Source organism: Carassius auratus, chromosome 1, assembly GCF_003368295.1.
Source record: "Carassius auratus strain Wakin chromosome 1, ASM336829v1, whole genome shotgun sequence".
NCBI lineage: Eukaryota > Metazoa > Chordata > Actinopteri > Cypriniformes > Cyprinidae > Carassius > Carassius auratus.
This window is the reverse complement of record NC_039243.1, coordinates 23827213-23843685: the sequence shown is the minus strand read 5'-3', so window position 1 is coordinate 23843685 and position 16473 is coordinate 23827213. Positions and strand designations below refer to the sequence as shown.

Below are 16473 nucleotides of genomic sequence, written 5' to 3'. Positions count from 1 at the left end.
CTTATAATTGCCTCATTTTCTTTCAGGTGGGTCTTGTTGTTTTTGTTGTAACACAAAATACATGACCAATAATGAAACTGTTTAATTTCCAATCCATCACAGTTGTTTTATTTTACCGCAACCAGTACTGTCAGCCGTTTGAACTCTTTCTTTGTAACTTGAAGCCCTGTCGCAATAGGAGGCACTGTGGTATGGGATCACGACAGCAAACAACAGGCTCACCTTAGTGATGATCTAGGTCATGTGAACTGACATCGGGCCAAAGATGAGGAACTAGCTCGTCTTTCCCACAGGAGGTTCTTAGCTTTGCGAACCACCGGCTTAGCCTCCGTCTCCAACTCCCAACCGACCTAGACAGCGCTCATCCATCTTATGTCATTGCCATGAAATACCTTTTAATGTTGTCGTAATAACTGGAACAAACGTTACGAAAACATCTGCAAATGGAACCAAACCAAGATGCTTTGGAAAAAGAAGGGCTGTGTGTGTAGAGTTCAGTTAAACTGATGATGCAAAGAATTCCGTATGTTTTCTTCTTCAGGACAGCATCCCTTAACATTCCCAGCCTCCCTGTCTTCTCTGGTGCCAAAGGACTAAATACGTTGATTTGCACTGAGGCAGCGTTAGTGTAGAGCAGAACATTGGTAATTGGCTGATTAGCATGTGGACAGTTTAGCACTCAACTCTGCTTTACATGGGCCATTAATCAAGCCTGTCGCTGTGCCAGCTGACTTGCTGCCAGGATCCTTGCATTGCTCCAAGCTGGAGGGGCCAAATGATCACAGCTCGGATACCAGGCTGGGATAAAAGGACCGACATCCTGGCTCTTGTGGAGATGGCAGACAATAGGGATATTGACCAGTGTTTCTTATCTAATGGAGTTTACAGTCAAAGAAAAAACATCAACAACAAAAAACATAATTCTAAATGCTTTTCTGTTGCGAGACTTGAATTTTGATACATGTGCGTGGAAGCTGTTGACACTTCTGTCAGATGCAGTTTAAATAAAGCCTGTCTGTTAAAAACGCACTGTCCCAATTCAGTATTCTGTTGTCAGACTTAATGTCAGTGTCATTATTCTGTCATTTATTTTCATAACTTGTTACAAAATTAAAAGTCTCTCACCTTAGAAAAATAACTATCCTGTTCTGTCAGGCGTTTTACTGTGCTTGTAGCATGCACTCTTTAATTTCAAGCACACATGCGGCTGTATATGATTTCTCTAAAGCGCAAAATAATCTTAGAGCATGCAATGTATGAAATAAAAGTAAAGTACCGATAAATTCTAAAAAGTGGGTCTTGGCTTGATGAGCATTGGAAAATATATGTCCCATGGCCAAACCAGTTGAGAATAACTGACCTAGACTTAAATGGACTCTGAAGTATCTAAATCTAGATGGAACTCCATTCAATCAGGATACATGCATCAGAAAAGTTTTGGTTCAATGCTAAATTGGAAGAAATTTTTCAATGAAAATAGGTAATACTTACTTTACGGGGAGTTGAGGACACCCGCGTCTGGGTGTAGGCTAACGGGTTAATACATTTCTTATTCTGATGATTAATCCGTCCACTCTATTAAATAAAGGGGGGTTGCATAGTATCCAAGCACAATATCTGGCGATGTTAGTATCACTAAGTTTTAGATGATGAATTTACATGCTTGTTTCCCCTACTTTCACATTTATATTACATTTTAACGTCACCTAATACTCTCTATATAATAACACTAACAATTTCCGGACCCTGGTGAATGTATTTATTTTTTGCAGATATCAAACTGAAAATCTGTCTTTATAATTTAAATTATAATTCTGACATCTTGTGTACTCAAGCAATTGTTCACAGTTTTGCAGTAAAGGCATTCTTTTCCTTTCTTCAGATAAATTCCAAAATGTCAAATAGCTGCTTGAAAATTAAAAACATAGACACCAAAGTCTGTAGAGATTAAGACACCAAAGCATCATGAACATCCCTGCCTATAGGATTCATTAGTCTACATCATTTCTACAGATGTGTCAGGAAGGTAAGATGCAACTAAGACTGTGCAGCTGTCTCGTAAAATAATTGTAATCACAAATCACAGTACAGAATAATTCAGAGGTCCTTTCTTATGAAGATTTGAAGAAGTTTATTTACCCACTAAGTTTTGTCCTCTTTCGCAGATTTTCACAAAATGGAAATGCGCTTTATAATTGTAATTCAGTAGAGCGTGATTCAGTCGTGCATTTTTAAAGCATAATCGCTGTGCAGGCTTTTTCGTGTAATTGCTACATGGTGAGCACAGTGGTCTGGCAAACTCATGTAGCTCAGGTTGAACTTGAACCAGAGAGATTCAGCGCAGTCACTAAAGAGGAATTTCTCTTTCAAAAGTGCTTGAGATGATTTGCAGGTGATGGTTTCTGCTGCTGTTCTTTCGAAGTTTGGCAGGTAATTTTGTTAAATCGATGGAGTATTATACCTCTTCAACTCCTGAACTCTGGTTCTGCACCTGGACTTTGACAGCATGAGGAATTATCACTGAATGCATGTACTTACAATGTGCACAGCGCTTGATTGAGAATTTGGATTGTACTTTTTGTTTGCAGAGGTGGAAGAAAAATTGTTGCTGAGTAGGTGTTTGAGCAGGTGGTGTTTGCTTTTACCCATTTCTACTGATCAACACCGATGTCTTTCTCATATACAGCAGCTGTGTTGTGAATGTCTGTTTACACAGGCTCGTACACGTGCGCTTCTCTCAGCGAGAATATTTGGGCTGCATTTTCTGTTTGTTTGCATGTTTATGTAAGTGCGTTTTGTCTTCAGTAAACTGTGAATGTTACAGTAAGTTTCTCATCAGCATTAGTATGGTCTCGTTTGTTTGCCGTGCCTGTCACTTGGTCCCATCACGCTCCTGCAGTCACAGTGCTTTTCCCTGTGAGTGAACCCAGAGCCCTGTCACTGCAAGTACAGTGAACTGTGCAGTATCACTCTTGTGCTGATGTAGCTATTTTATAAATATACTTAGACTCTGTGGTGTCGATAAGAAGGAATGAAGATTAAAGTTAGTGGTTCCTTGACACACACCCTTAATACACTGGAACTTTGCTGAATCACATGGCATTGTAGCAAAGCCTCACTATTTGGACTGTATCTGTAGTGAAAAGTTTGGATATGCCTGTATGTAGTCAGCCAAAAGTCTTATATTTTGAATCTGTGCAAGATATGAGACAACTAAAAGGGTTTCTGCGATACTGTCAGTACTCTAAATGATACTCTAACAGTGAATATCCCATCTCTTAAAGGCTGGCTTTTTTTTTTTTTTAAACTGTATGACTGGTCCAGGGTTTTGAGCAGCAGAATTTGGCAGCCTCTGCCATGTCTAGGCTTCTGATCACATAGTCAGAAATGATGTCCTGGACATTTGATGTGAGTTCTCTGCCCTCTTTCTTTCTCCCTATGTTGCCCACTTCTTTGACCTCTCTGATGGACCTCTTGTCCAAAGATTCATTGATTGGTTGCTCTCCCTGGCATACTATCTGCTCTGTGCTGACAGTGCAAATGCTCACTCACAGATATTTTGAGAGAGATATATATATATATATAATTCATTTATTAATTTTTTTATTTCATTATTTATTTTTATTTTTTTTATTTTATTTTGTTTTATTTATATTAGTTTTTTTTATTTACCAAAATATATGCCACTTTGTAAAATTATTATATTACTGTTTTTACTGAGACTTGTTTTAAAAGCATCACACATTCTTACCAACCCCAAACGTAAGGAAGTGTGTTTGTGTATATAGTGTGTGCTTTTGAAACTGAAAAGTAGATCTAGCCATGCAGTCTTTTTTTCCATCTTCAGTATGATAACAATATGGAGCCTTTTCATTTTTTAATTGTTAACACATTCTGATAAGCACAGATTAATGGAAGAAACAAAGAATCTGATCATACTGCATCTTAGATATGGAGATTTGACAGTCTGTAATCTCATGCACTCACTTGTTCATTTACACTTTCACATTGTTTCCTTTTTTTTTCAAAATGTGATCTTCACCAGCAATAAATACAAAAGAAGAAGTGGCAGGGGTCTTGGGGTGTTGATATGAAGCAGATGATGTACCAGAAAAAAAAAAGTACAAAGATAGACTGTGAAATAAGACGATGCCCAAGAACTAAATGGTTCTGACAAGCACCAGTAACATTTTGAGAACACTCAAAAACCCAGTTACTTATTTTAGTGTGGTGCACAATACAGTTTGTCAGTCTGCATACTCATATTCTTGCTACAAATCTAGTTTTCAGCCCCAGACCACATTTATATTTACTATTGGGAGTCTTTTAATATAAACGTTGTTCTTTTGAAATCTCACGGCTCTAAAATGTGCAGTCGTAGCCAAGATACACTCTGCAACTGGTGTGTTAGCATCCGGCTAATACGTCAGAGACTATTCAAGCCCCAGAAATCTGCTCCGGTTATCTCTGCAGTCACCCTCTGACGCGCTTCCTGACCCAGGAAATAGAATTAACACCTTGGCCCTAAAACTTCAGGGGCCTCAGCTAGAGTCACATCTGTGCCCTTCCCCGACCGGGATCTCGAGTGCAATAACACTGCCGGCCGAGAGAATAAATTTGAGACTCAGCAGACCCTCTACTAAACTTTATACAACACACTTTGGGCTTCAGCTTCCTCTGCACTTTATCAGGCTACTTCATCACTTTGGATGACACTGGTCAGAGTAAAAAAAAAAAAAAACCTTGTCAAGATAGCTGAGACCAAATGAAAAAGCATCAATCTATCACATAGACACATTTGTCACTGTGTTCATTTTTTACCTCCTTGATGTTTTATTGACCTGTCCGTTTGTTGTACATGAGGTCCTTTTGATTTCTGTCCTTATGCTTATGTAAAAATTAATGATGGGAAGTATTATGTAATTGGTGGATGTTATCATTTGTTGCAAATAGCACTAGCAGGACTTTTTTTTAAACTTGATGGGACTCTTAGAAACGCCAAACAGACATGCACCGTCACAGATAATATGTACCCCCCCATTGTCCTTTGCAGTGGTATGGTCCCATTCTCCAAGGAATTTAACAAAATATAAATGTAGTCTGTGTGAAATGCATTACCTATCACAAGCATTTTTAAGCGTGGGCTCTTTTCCGATGTCAAATGGACAGTAAATTAAGAGAGGAAAAGAGAAATGGATTATCTGTTTATTAGTTATTTTATGGAGGTCATATTTTAGGAGAAATGGATCCTGAAATTCTTCAGCTGAAAAGTGAGCTATCTGTTTTCTTCATTAGGTGCATGTGCTGTCTCTCGCAGACTGAATAAACGGTTCCTGGCTTTAAACGCCCCATGTGTTTGTGTTTTAGTCTCACACTGTAGATTCCCCGAGGTGAGTTTTGTGCAGACTCCCCAGCAGTAGGTCATAAAACACAAAGACAGTTTCTTTTACCTTAATCATCCCCGTTGCACCTAAGCAACCTCTGTCATTCTGTCTTTAACGCATGCATTCATATTGATCCATTTAGGGGTTTGAATTTCATGCATTTGTTGGATATCTTGAGCAGATGTTTCTGAGAAAACCGCTGAGGAACCAGACTTTGTTTTTTTTTTGCATGCTATGAAAATAATTATTAGCTACATTGATACTTAAAGTTGCACAATTTTTAATAAGTTTATGCAATTCTGTATCAAGTTTTTTTTTTTTTTTTTTTTTTATTTTTTTTTTTATTATTATTCACCATGGATGCATTAATTGAATAAAATTTTGTCAAAAATTTATATTTCAAATAAATGCTGTTTTAAAGAATCATTAAAAATGTGTATCACTATTCCAACAAAAATATTAAGCAGCACAACTGTTTTCATTGACAATCTGAAGTTTCTTTAGCTCCAAATTAGCATACTTTCTAACCCCAAATTTTTTAACTTTAGTGTACTGTGTGTGTGTGTTTTCTCGGCTAAAGGTTAAAAGTGTAATATTATGTAATACTTGAGTCAAAATGTATAAAATATGTCAGTCAGAATGCAATATTGTGATGCAATTCTTTAGTGTGTTATTTTACATAAATGTATGATTATATTTTACTTTTTATTTTGTCTTCTATATTAGACTGTGATGTTTTGCATAATTTATATTTTGAGGTCATTGTGTTCAAATAGAAATAATCAAGTGTGTGTTTCCATAATGCCACAGTACCTTTCACTATATCACAAAAAAAAAAAAAAAAATGTGAGTAAAGTTATTGTTTCTGTCTGTTAGAATTAAATAATATTTGCTTTCAGACAGGAAAGGCTCTGGATTAGAAAAGAGGCATATGCACATTTTCATTGTTTAATTTTTTTTTTTTTCTTTTGCTGGTAATATTCCTTGTATATTCATTCCCATCATTTATTTCTCCCTACAGTACTTTGAGGTGCCCTTTGACTCAAACATGAATCGGACCAAAAACAGACCTCTGGTCCGAGGACAGATCAGGTAAGTGCCTTCAAAACTTGTTTCTCTCTCTTAGGCTGTTTTAACCTAGTGAGCTTTATAGACTGCATTTTTGGATGTCTTATTGAGATTCAGACATGCTTGTATATCTTGTATGCCTGTCCAAAAATGTTGTCTTGGTAGGCAGCTTGCTTGGTTTTCAAACACATCCTAGATATGTGTAAAGAGCCATTGAAAAAAAAAAAAAAAAAATGGTTTCCCCAGTCTCATTATGTACGTCATTTACTCTCTACATTGTTCTGTAGTAGCCTGGTGTTTGTGTATAGCCGAGTCTGCCGGTATCAGAAACTATATGTCATTGTCTAATATCTGTAGTGCTGACCAGCTGCTCGCGCACCTGTCCTGCGTAACCTGATCCACGTGTGTGTAGGTGTGCCCCTCTCTGTTCCCATCTCACTCCACTGCTGACAATGGATGGGTCAGGATGCTCATCTGCCAACAGACTAGTTGATTAGACAAGCAGACTAATTTGTGTTTTATTTTTGGGAGCTTTAAAGTGAAGGCTTTTATAGTTAAAAATATAGATATATATAAGATGGTGTCAGCATGCCAGTACTATTAGACTAGCATGCTAAATTACTTCATATTAGGCTAAAAGAGCAGGAATATAACAATGAGTTTACTAGGCCAACCCGGAAGTTAGCATCACCTTGGTTCTATGACAAAATCTAAAGGATGTTTCCACCGGCTTTTGGATTATTATAGACTGTAAACTCTGTGACCAACAAACGTTTCTGATTCTTACTTTATTTGTTCATTGTAATGATAATCTTTACAACTGAGTGCAACTTTTATGAATTTTGAAGCCTGAAAATGATTGTTAGAAGCAGGCTGTAAATATATAGGCTATAAACAAACTACACCACGGTTACATGACTTCGATGTTATGACCATTAAGCACAAAAATACATCAGCACTCTATGGGTAATGTTGCAGACTGGACTCAAACTTGCATCACCCACATACATTTTAAATTAAATTTAAATGTATGCATTTAGCAGACGCTTTTATCCAAAGCGACTTACAGTGCATTCAGGCTATCAATTTTTACCTATCATGTGTTCCCAGGGAATCGAACCCCCAACCTTGCGCTTGATAACGCAATGCTCTACCAATTGAGCTACAGGAACACTAATAACACATAAGCACCAAATCACACGTAGTGCAACATCTGAAACACCTACACTAGTACTGACTAAAAAAAGTTGATTTAAGAAGCATTTTACATCCAGCTCTGGCATTTTTGCATACGTTTTTTGAGTGCAATACCACACATTTGACAGACACTACTTCTTGCTAATTGGGTGTTTTCTTGGAATTTAACAGAACAGGACCTCTGCCCTCTCTCACTCCCTCAAGGGTCACTTTCCAACAACAAAAGGGGCAGATCTGTTTATGTGAGGGTATAAGAAATAACTCAAGCAGTCACAGTAATCCAAACAGCCCAAACCAAACACTGGGCTTATCCCGCTGTTGTGTGTGAATCTCAAACACACAGTCACAAACCATTAGCGCCGATGATCCAAAGTGCATAAGAGCGTATGTTTTGTAATGTCTTCCCATTCCGGCTCATTCCACACCCTAGTGTCCTTTTATTTTGAATTGCAAAAAATAATATTATGGAACGATCATGGTCAAGGGTAAAGGTTCAGTTTCAGATTTGTATATGCATAGTAAATGTTGAAAGTAAATGTTACTTTTTAGATTTATCTACAAAAATGTAGAATTGGACTGGATTGGATCATAAACAGCCTTGGGTTTCAGAGTCAGATTAGATTTTGATAAGTAATAAAATATACTATGTATAAAATGATTGAATTATTTATCATATTATTTATTAATTATTTAGCCCACAATTATTATTTATGATAGTGACAGTCTGAGTGGTGAAAGGAAAGATAAGAAGTCGCATGGAAATGCATGCACACATTTTCTAAAGCTGTTCTTGTGTGATCTATATCTGCTGGCCGGTGTTATGTCACACATTATCTTCGTTTGGAAAAATGTGTAGCTGTGCAATTAACTCCCTTTCAAACACACAACATTCCTCACAGCCTAAATCCCGTCTCGTTTTCTAAAACCGCTTTGGAGCAGAAGATAAAGAGGTGAGCAGATAAATGGTGCTCTGTTTCAAACTTCTGGAAGCATCCCCCAGAGCTGCTTAATTACTGTGCGATTTAACCTCGCAGTAGCACGACACTAATTCAGCTGCGCTGTAGGAGGTCTGTGCAGGTGGATTAAAGAGTAGCATTTATATGAAAGCAGACTAATGTTTTCAGCAGCTATGATATGCACTCCTGTTCTGTCACTCCAACAGCTAAATTGCTTTCCTGAATGTTTACCATGCATCACCAATCTAGACTGACTGTCGATGACAGGAGTAATTCATCAGCTTTGTAACTACATATCTTCACCTGACAACATTGCAGACCCGTTCACAAATGCACAGGATGCTAACAGTAGAGTCACCTACCAAAACATGTCATTACACACATTAGATGTGTCTTAGCGCAACCCATTTATGCCTGCAAATGCACTCCTGTGTCTGTCAGTATGTTATTACGCTGACTTGATGACACAGTCCTCTTTGATCTTTGTTTGTGTGACTTTCACATTCTTATGATGTGAGGCTGAGGGCAGAGAGGAGCACGAGAGTCAGAAAATGTTATGTATAGAAAGTTCAAAAGTACATCATTTATTTGAAATGTGGACACAGTCATGGAGTAATTCACTCAAAAGTCAGTTCTGTCATCATTTACTCACCCTCATTACATTCCAAACCTGCAGTTATGCAGAATGCTTGCATAATTTTTTTTTTTTCCACAAAATGAAAATGGACAGTGATTCTTACTGTGAAGCAACACACAAAAAACTTATGGTGCAGCTGATATGCTGCTTCATTAAATAATAATTCAGTCATACATTTGTGGTACTTTAACGTTGCTTTTTATGCAAATTACTGCCTATTTTTACCGAAATCATTAGATTCTGTCATACATATCTTCAGTGTTAGTCAATGACACTTTAAGTGAACCGTTTTGCAACCAAATGTATTTCCCACCGAAAGTCATCGTTGACTTCATGCTTTAAGCTTCATATAGCATTCCACACGAGACCGTGAAGTCAAATATATTTGAATTATCAACTCGGAGTGCTTGTTTAAAACGACCCGCCAGATGAACAAAACCTTTGTAACAGTAGATAGTCAATAATTTACATTTTACATTTATGCATTTAGCAGACGCTTTTATCCAAAGCGACTTAAAGTGCATCCAGGCTATAAAAGTTTTTTTGTTTTTTTTTACCTGTGTGAATGTTCCCTGGGTATTGAACCCACAACCTTTTGTGCTGCTAATGCAATGCTTTACCACTAAGCGGCAGGAACACGTAGTAGTAGTAGTAGTAATGAATGTACTTGAAATATATCGTTTTGATGCATTACAATAGCCCATTTATTCATGTAGTGTAGGAAATGCCAGTGGCTTTGCTCCTAACGTTAGTCAAACAACTCATCTCACCGGTTAACTTATGGAACTCACATAAACTCAGAACCCCTCCACCACATAAAACAGCCATAACAATGATAATAACATTACGATGGAATCTCCTGCTGTTGGGCGGAAAATTTGCCCTCTGCTTTGGTCTCTGTCTCAATACCCCTCTAATTTATGGAGCAGTTAGCTGTGAATTTGAACCAGACGCCTCTGCAGGATTGTAACTGACTGCTTTTAATAAACGTTAGAGGAAGTGGTTGTCCAATGGAGCACAGAGAATAGCGTCTGTGGCCAGGAGAGGTTTAATCTGTAGCAGAGACCCACAAGCCTTTATTTTGATGTGACTTTAAGAACTGCACTAAAGCTGATCTCAGAAACTGATGTTATGTATGTGCTTCATTCCTGCTTCTCTCTCGCCCTCTTTTAATGCATCACAATGTGTTGCACAGAATTTCTTGGTTTGATGTATAAACACTTCGCATTTGCTGTTGGTTTCAGATTTGTAAACGGTTATTAATGTGTTCTGGGCCAGTGCTTGCTGGTTTGTTTTAAAGAGGTCGTCATGCATGAAGAATCAAACCATTTCTTGATCTTTTGAAATAAGAGTTCAGTGAACTCTGAAAACCAAAATTATATTAAAACTTGCTGACATCCACACTTAGTCGACACAATTTGGTGTCCTCAAGCCATGTTACTTTGTAATCTGCCATATTTTCAAGTGCAACATATATTCAACAAGAATGATAGATTATTTTATCAATAATTTGCCTTTATATTTGGCCATGAAAAATAAATTGACAACACAAAAACCTTACTTGTAATAATAACAGGTAAGAGCCCTTTAAACCCCAAATAGGAATCATGTTTTTGTTGTTCTGAATTTGTCCTCCATCTCTGTGTTTTTCTCAGCCCTCTGCATGCCGTGTCATTCGCCCTGGCGTGTGGGATCTCAGGGGTGACCCTGTTGACCCTGGGTGTAAATCCCCTGACTGGTTTCCTGGGCGCCCTGAACATCTTCCTGTACACGTGCTGCTATACTCCCCTGAAACGCCTCAGCATCACCAACACCTGGGTGGGCGCCGTGGTGGGCGCCATCCCACCTGTAATGGGCTGGACAGCAGCCACCGGCTCTCTTGATCCAGGTACGAAGTCATCTTACGTGCACACACTAATGACTACAGTTCCCACTGGAATTACTTTGATAAAGCATAATATACTCCTGTTCAAATAATTCACAAAAATGAAATCTTTTACTCACCCTCATGTTGTTCTAAACCTATATAGTTTTCATTCTCCTTTGGAACATTAAACGGGACGTTTTCTAGAATGTTCATGTTGCGACAAACGTTTGGAAAGATATTTCAAGATAACAGATGTGTCATTTCTGGGTGAATGATTCCTTTAAGGTTCACATTCATCAATTCATCAGTTCTCTAGGGCTGTGGCCTTCTCCTTATAGCACCATACATGGCTGTGTGTGCATGGATGACAATGCCAGTGTTGTTATAAGACAATCATGTGATATCTTCTCTGTTGCCAGAGAGCTAAATCTGAGTGTTTCAACAGGAATTTCCTATCAGGCTCACACTGATATGTGTCCTTGGTCTTAAAAGCCTTCTCTTTTGATTATTCCAGGGCTATCATAGTTTATCCCACAGTTCAGAGAAGTGAAACTTGATGTGCAAGTTCCATATGGCACTTACAGACTCTTCTCCCAGACCCGATGTCCCTGTCCACTTATGAGTGTTGTAGTTACATAAACACCCAGCATCCTGTGTTTTTTTTTTTGAGGACGTCTTTCGTCTAAGATCAAGTGCTGGTGGAAGACAGCAGGGGGTCTTTGGCCTGTTTTGCTAACTATTAAGAGTGCGCTGTTGTGGCAACCATTACATCTGTTTCCACAAGAGCAAAAGCCTGAATTGTTTGTGTGCATATTTACATGTTTTTCCCCAGAGCATTGAAAACTCCATCTGTCTTTATAATAGTAGTTTCAGTGCCCTTTTCAAGCATGTGGTTATTAGGATATGCAAACCTAAATATTATTACGACCCCATCTAGGGTGAGGTTGGAACATGACGTGGATCGAAACAACCAAGACTTCATTCAGTATTTATTTATTTATTTATAACTTCCGTTTATTTAGTAGAGCTTTCTGTCTGAAAAACTGCATCTTTAATATATATTGTGGAAATACTAAAGAGGGGTAAATTGCCAAGTAAACATTTTTAGAAAAAATCTTGATGCCTAGTACACTGTAGAAAAAAAAAATTACCATAAAAGAAATGAAGTAGAAACATTTTAGGTTTTATGATTTCAACTTAAATTTACAGTTAAATACCGTAATTTCATTAACTGATATAATGTTAAAATACCAACCTACTGAAGTACTGAAATCTGTACACCAAATCCAGGTAGTGATTAGAAAGTCGCATGATGAACCGAATGCCATCACAAGCAGCTTTAAAAAAATAACATATATAGAAGGTGCACAGTGTCATTCACATAAACATCATGTTAACACACATGAAACTGATATAATGTAATACTCATTCATTTAACAACATTAGGTGTAACACAAACTAATATACAAAAGTGATAAGAAAAAAAACGAAGTAACATTTATTTCAACCGAAACACTTAGACACAAATTAATGTACATGTATGGTTAGACACTGTAAATTAGTCTTTTTCACTTCCAAAAACGGTATTCCTCCATGAATTTACATGTTATGGCCAATACAGTTTTCACTGTATATTGAAGGGGAGTTTACCGTAAACCGTTCAATAGATTCTTACTGTGGCATTTTTAGTGTTTTACCGTTAAATTCAGTGGGGTTTTTTTTACAGTGTAGTTGGCTTCATTATTCAACTGGAGATCTTTCCAGCAATCCTGAATGTAACGGGGCATTATGAAATCAGTTTCATTATTGCCGAATACAAATTGTGATATATATTTATTGAATATTTATGAATATTATCAAAAAATATTAACTGTATAGCCCTATGTTTTATTTATTTATACTAATGTACTAAGTTCTGTAACATTCTGTGTTACACAGTAAATGCAATTTTTATCACAATTTTCTGTATTTAATTAATCATAGGGCCCTAATGTATATAACATATTAATCATTTCCTTTTTTTTAATCTGAAAGTTGTTGCTTGAATAGCATGATTTTTCATTTAATGTTTTTCCCCCAATTAATGGATTAAATTATTTGCTTATTTATAGTGATTCACTATAGTGACACCAAACTGAATAAAACATATATTAACACTGACATAATTGCATTAAGTACATATTACCACTCAACCACACACTGATCTTAAATTAGTAGACCCTGCTGTCAACTGGACTGTTTTCTCAAAGCAAATTCAAGAACATTCATAGCATAAAAAGTTGACCTGAGTGTTTGAGGTCCCGGTCATGCTCCCCTGTGCTGTGTTTCCCAGAGGATCATCTACAAGTGTGTTTTCTAAGATCACACACACAAAGGCAGTGATGCACGTCATGCTCTCTAACCCCTGCACGGGCTTCCTTTCCACTCTTCCAGCTTCTGAATGCAGGAGAATGGTGTTTGTTTCCTCCACAGCAGGATGTGAAGGAACTTCAGAGATTGAACAGAGTGTTCTGTCGTAGTTACTTTCCACGCTCTCATTTCCTGCTTGCACACTTGCACTTCCCATGGTGTTTAAATGATCTGGGAGATCTTATTTGTGTATTCACTACTTCTCTTCCTCTCTCTGTCTCTCCAGGAGCACTCCTACTGGGAGCTTTCCTATTCTCCTGGCAGTTTCCTCACTTTAATGCACTGAGCTGGAATCTAAGAGAGGACTATTCACGCGGCGGGTACCGAATGATGTCCGTCACCCATCCTGGCCTTTGTAAACGCGTGGCCCTGCGCCACAGCATAGGCCTGATTGGCCTCTCAGCTTTGGGCCCCGTGCTGGATGTCACCACCTGGACGTTCCCCTTAGTCTCCCTGCCGATTAACCTTTACATCAGCTACCTGGCCTTCAGGTTTTATCACAATGGCGACAGGCAGAACGCTCGCAAGCTGTTTTTCTGTAGTCTCTGGCACCTGCCCATGCTGCTGCTGCTGGCCCTCACCTGCAAGAAGAGACCCGTGCCGCAGGACGAGGCAGCTGCAGCTCCTAGCACGACTTCTCTGGCTCTGTAGAGCAAACTCAATCCCCTGCCATTTTCATACTGGCTCGACAATTGCTGTCAGCCCTAAAATTAAGTGTCTTGGAGCTAATAAGACACCAAAAGTTGTGTACCTTGGAGAGGGAAGCCATAACCTCTTATCATTGTTGTAAAAGTTTCCATCAGGAGAGAAAAATTAAAATTAAAAATCCCTGAATCCACTCAGGTAACTTGTACACAAATCAATTCTCGGTGTATGTAAATACATGATATATTTATTTTTGACGCATCCCCACTGTTGTCTGTAAACTCATAGACTGCTTCTATAGACTGATTTGTGTCTATTTGGATCACTGAAATTAAGACAAGAAAACATTTTGCCTAGAATTTGCAATTAACATCGCCATTACTGTGGATATTTTGGTTAGATGCAATATAGTCAAGATAATGGAGTACTGTTTGTTTTAATGCACCTTGCAAGTAATTGCCCAGTTTGGAGTCATCTAATTACTTGCTAAATTTTCAAGTTTTCACTTTCTGAGTCTGTTAATATTTCATTTCGTCAATACATGATTCAGTAAAGAAATTGCTGAAACTCACTGCTGGCCCAGAAGTCTTCATTCTTCATGAAAACTCCGTTCTTCTGAGTTGAGATGTTGAAAGGCTGGAGAACTCTCGGGTATTAGCTCTGTCAAAAATTCTTACTAGTTAAATAAACTCATTTGAACTCATCAGAACTGAATTACTGTTTATTCATTGAATGTAACAGTTCTGAATATCACTCATTGCAGCCATGTTTTGTTTGTTACGGTTACTGATTCAGCGCCTTCACATTTTACCCGTCTGACCTCTCTGTACCAATGACTTGTGTAAGACACATAAAGAATGAAAGGTATTCTTATTAAAATGTGTTGTGATCAAGCTTGTGTTTGAGTTTTGATTTGAAATCTTTGAAATGCACTGTCACAATTTATCTCCAGTGCTGCAGGTAGAATCATATTTGCCTTCATTTTCTTCATTTCATTATTTAGATATGTGATAAGTTTTGCTGCTGTGTGTGTTATTTTGAAAAAGTCTCATGCTTTATTTTATTATACAGGAAAAACTAATATTGTGGAATACTATAATTTAAAACATTTTTTATCTATTTTATTTAAAAATGTAATTTATTCTTGTGATGTCATTTATACATCTTCAGTGTCACATGATCCTTCATAAATTCTGATATGCTAATTTGGTGCTTAAGAAGCATTTCTTATTAATGTGGAAGTTGATTCCTTAAACTGCTATTTATTTATTATTTTTAGGGATTTTTTGATGAATAAAAATGTAAAATGGTATTTCAAAATGTATATACACACACACACACACACACACACTATCCTTTGATCGACATGTATCATTGCTTAATAAAAGTGGTAATTTATTTTTAAAATGACCCGAACCCCATGTATTTATAATACTATACATTTATGTATGTGTATGTATATGCATATGTATGCGTGTGTGTGTGTGTGTGTGTGTGTGTGTGTATGTGTGTGTGTGTATGTATGTATGTATGTATATATATATATATATATATATATATATATATATATATATATATATATATATATATATATATATATATATACTGCTAAAAAAAATAAAGGGAACCACAACATCCTAGATCTGAATGAATGAAATAGTCTTATTAAATACTTTGCAGTTACATTGTGTTGTTTAAGTGTTCCCTTTGTTTTTTCTTTAGCTATATATATATATATATATATATATATATATATATATATATATATATCATATTGTATTTGTGTGGTAGGTAGTTTGAGTCATGAGTTGCGTCAGAAAAGTATCTCACTGCATCTCCAGCCAGGACTGGAAACAACGTCTGGCTGCTCTAGACACATTGGCTAAGATATCAGCTCATATAATCTCCTAAGTATCGACCTCTGCACCTGTCCGGCTACAACACTCGATACCACTCCGCTGTTTCCTTCCCAGTTGTCCTCTATGGTTCCACTTCTCTCAGCACCTCCATTAGATGGCCACATATACTTGTATGCTGAGATTTAGGAAGAGTGGCAGGGCGAGGCATTCCTCCCCTCGTAAAGATCTGCTCTGGATGCAGCCAGTGCCTTTAACATCAGAGAGGCAGTGAAGGGATGGAGGGGGAGAAAAAGAGCCAAACAGCTGTTCCTAGCATGTCAATAGATTAAATAGCAGTTCCAGCTCTCCTGGGGTTCGCGGACTCTCCCACCATGATTTTACAGTTTCCACTCTATAGGGTTTTTTGTGTTGAACACTCTGTGTGGGACAAAGTGCACAGACCTTCCAGTAC

At 37.5% G+C, this 16473-nt stretch overlaps 1 protein-coding gene across 1 annotated transcript in view; it reads left to right on the top strand.

Moving 5' to 3' along the window:
• The window catches only part of LOC113104720 (protoheme IX farnesyltransferase, mitochondrial-like), a 40823-nt gene extending 25799 nt beyond the window's left edge, over positions 1-15024 (top strand). Inside the window, exons 5-7 of the mRNA XM_026266130.1 lie at positions 6406-6476; positions 10898-11130; positions 13745-15024. Of these exons, the coding sequence (XP_026121915.1) occupies positions 6406-6476; positions 10898-11130; positions 13745-14169 (729 nt within the window). The 3' untranslated portion in view covers positions 14170-15024. The remainder of the gene's footprint in view (positions 1-6405; positions 6477-10897; positions 11131-13744) is intronic.
• Positions 15025-16473: the final 1449 nt, after the last annotated feature.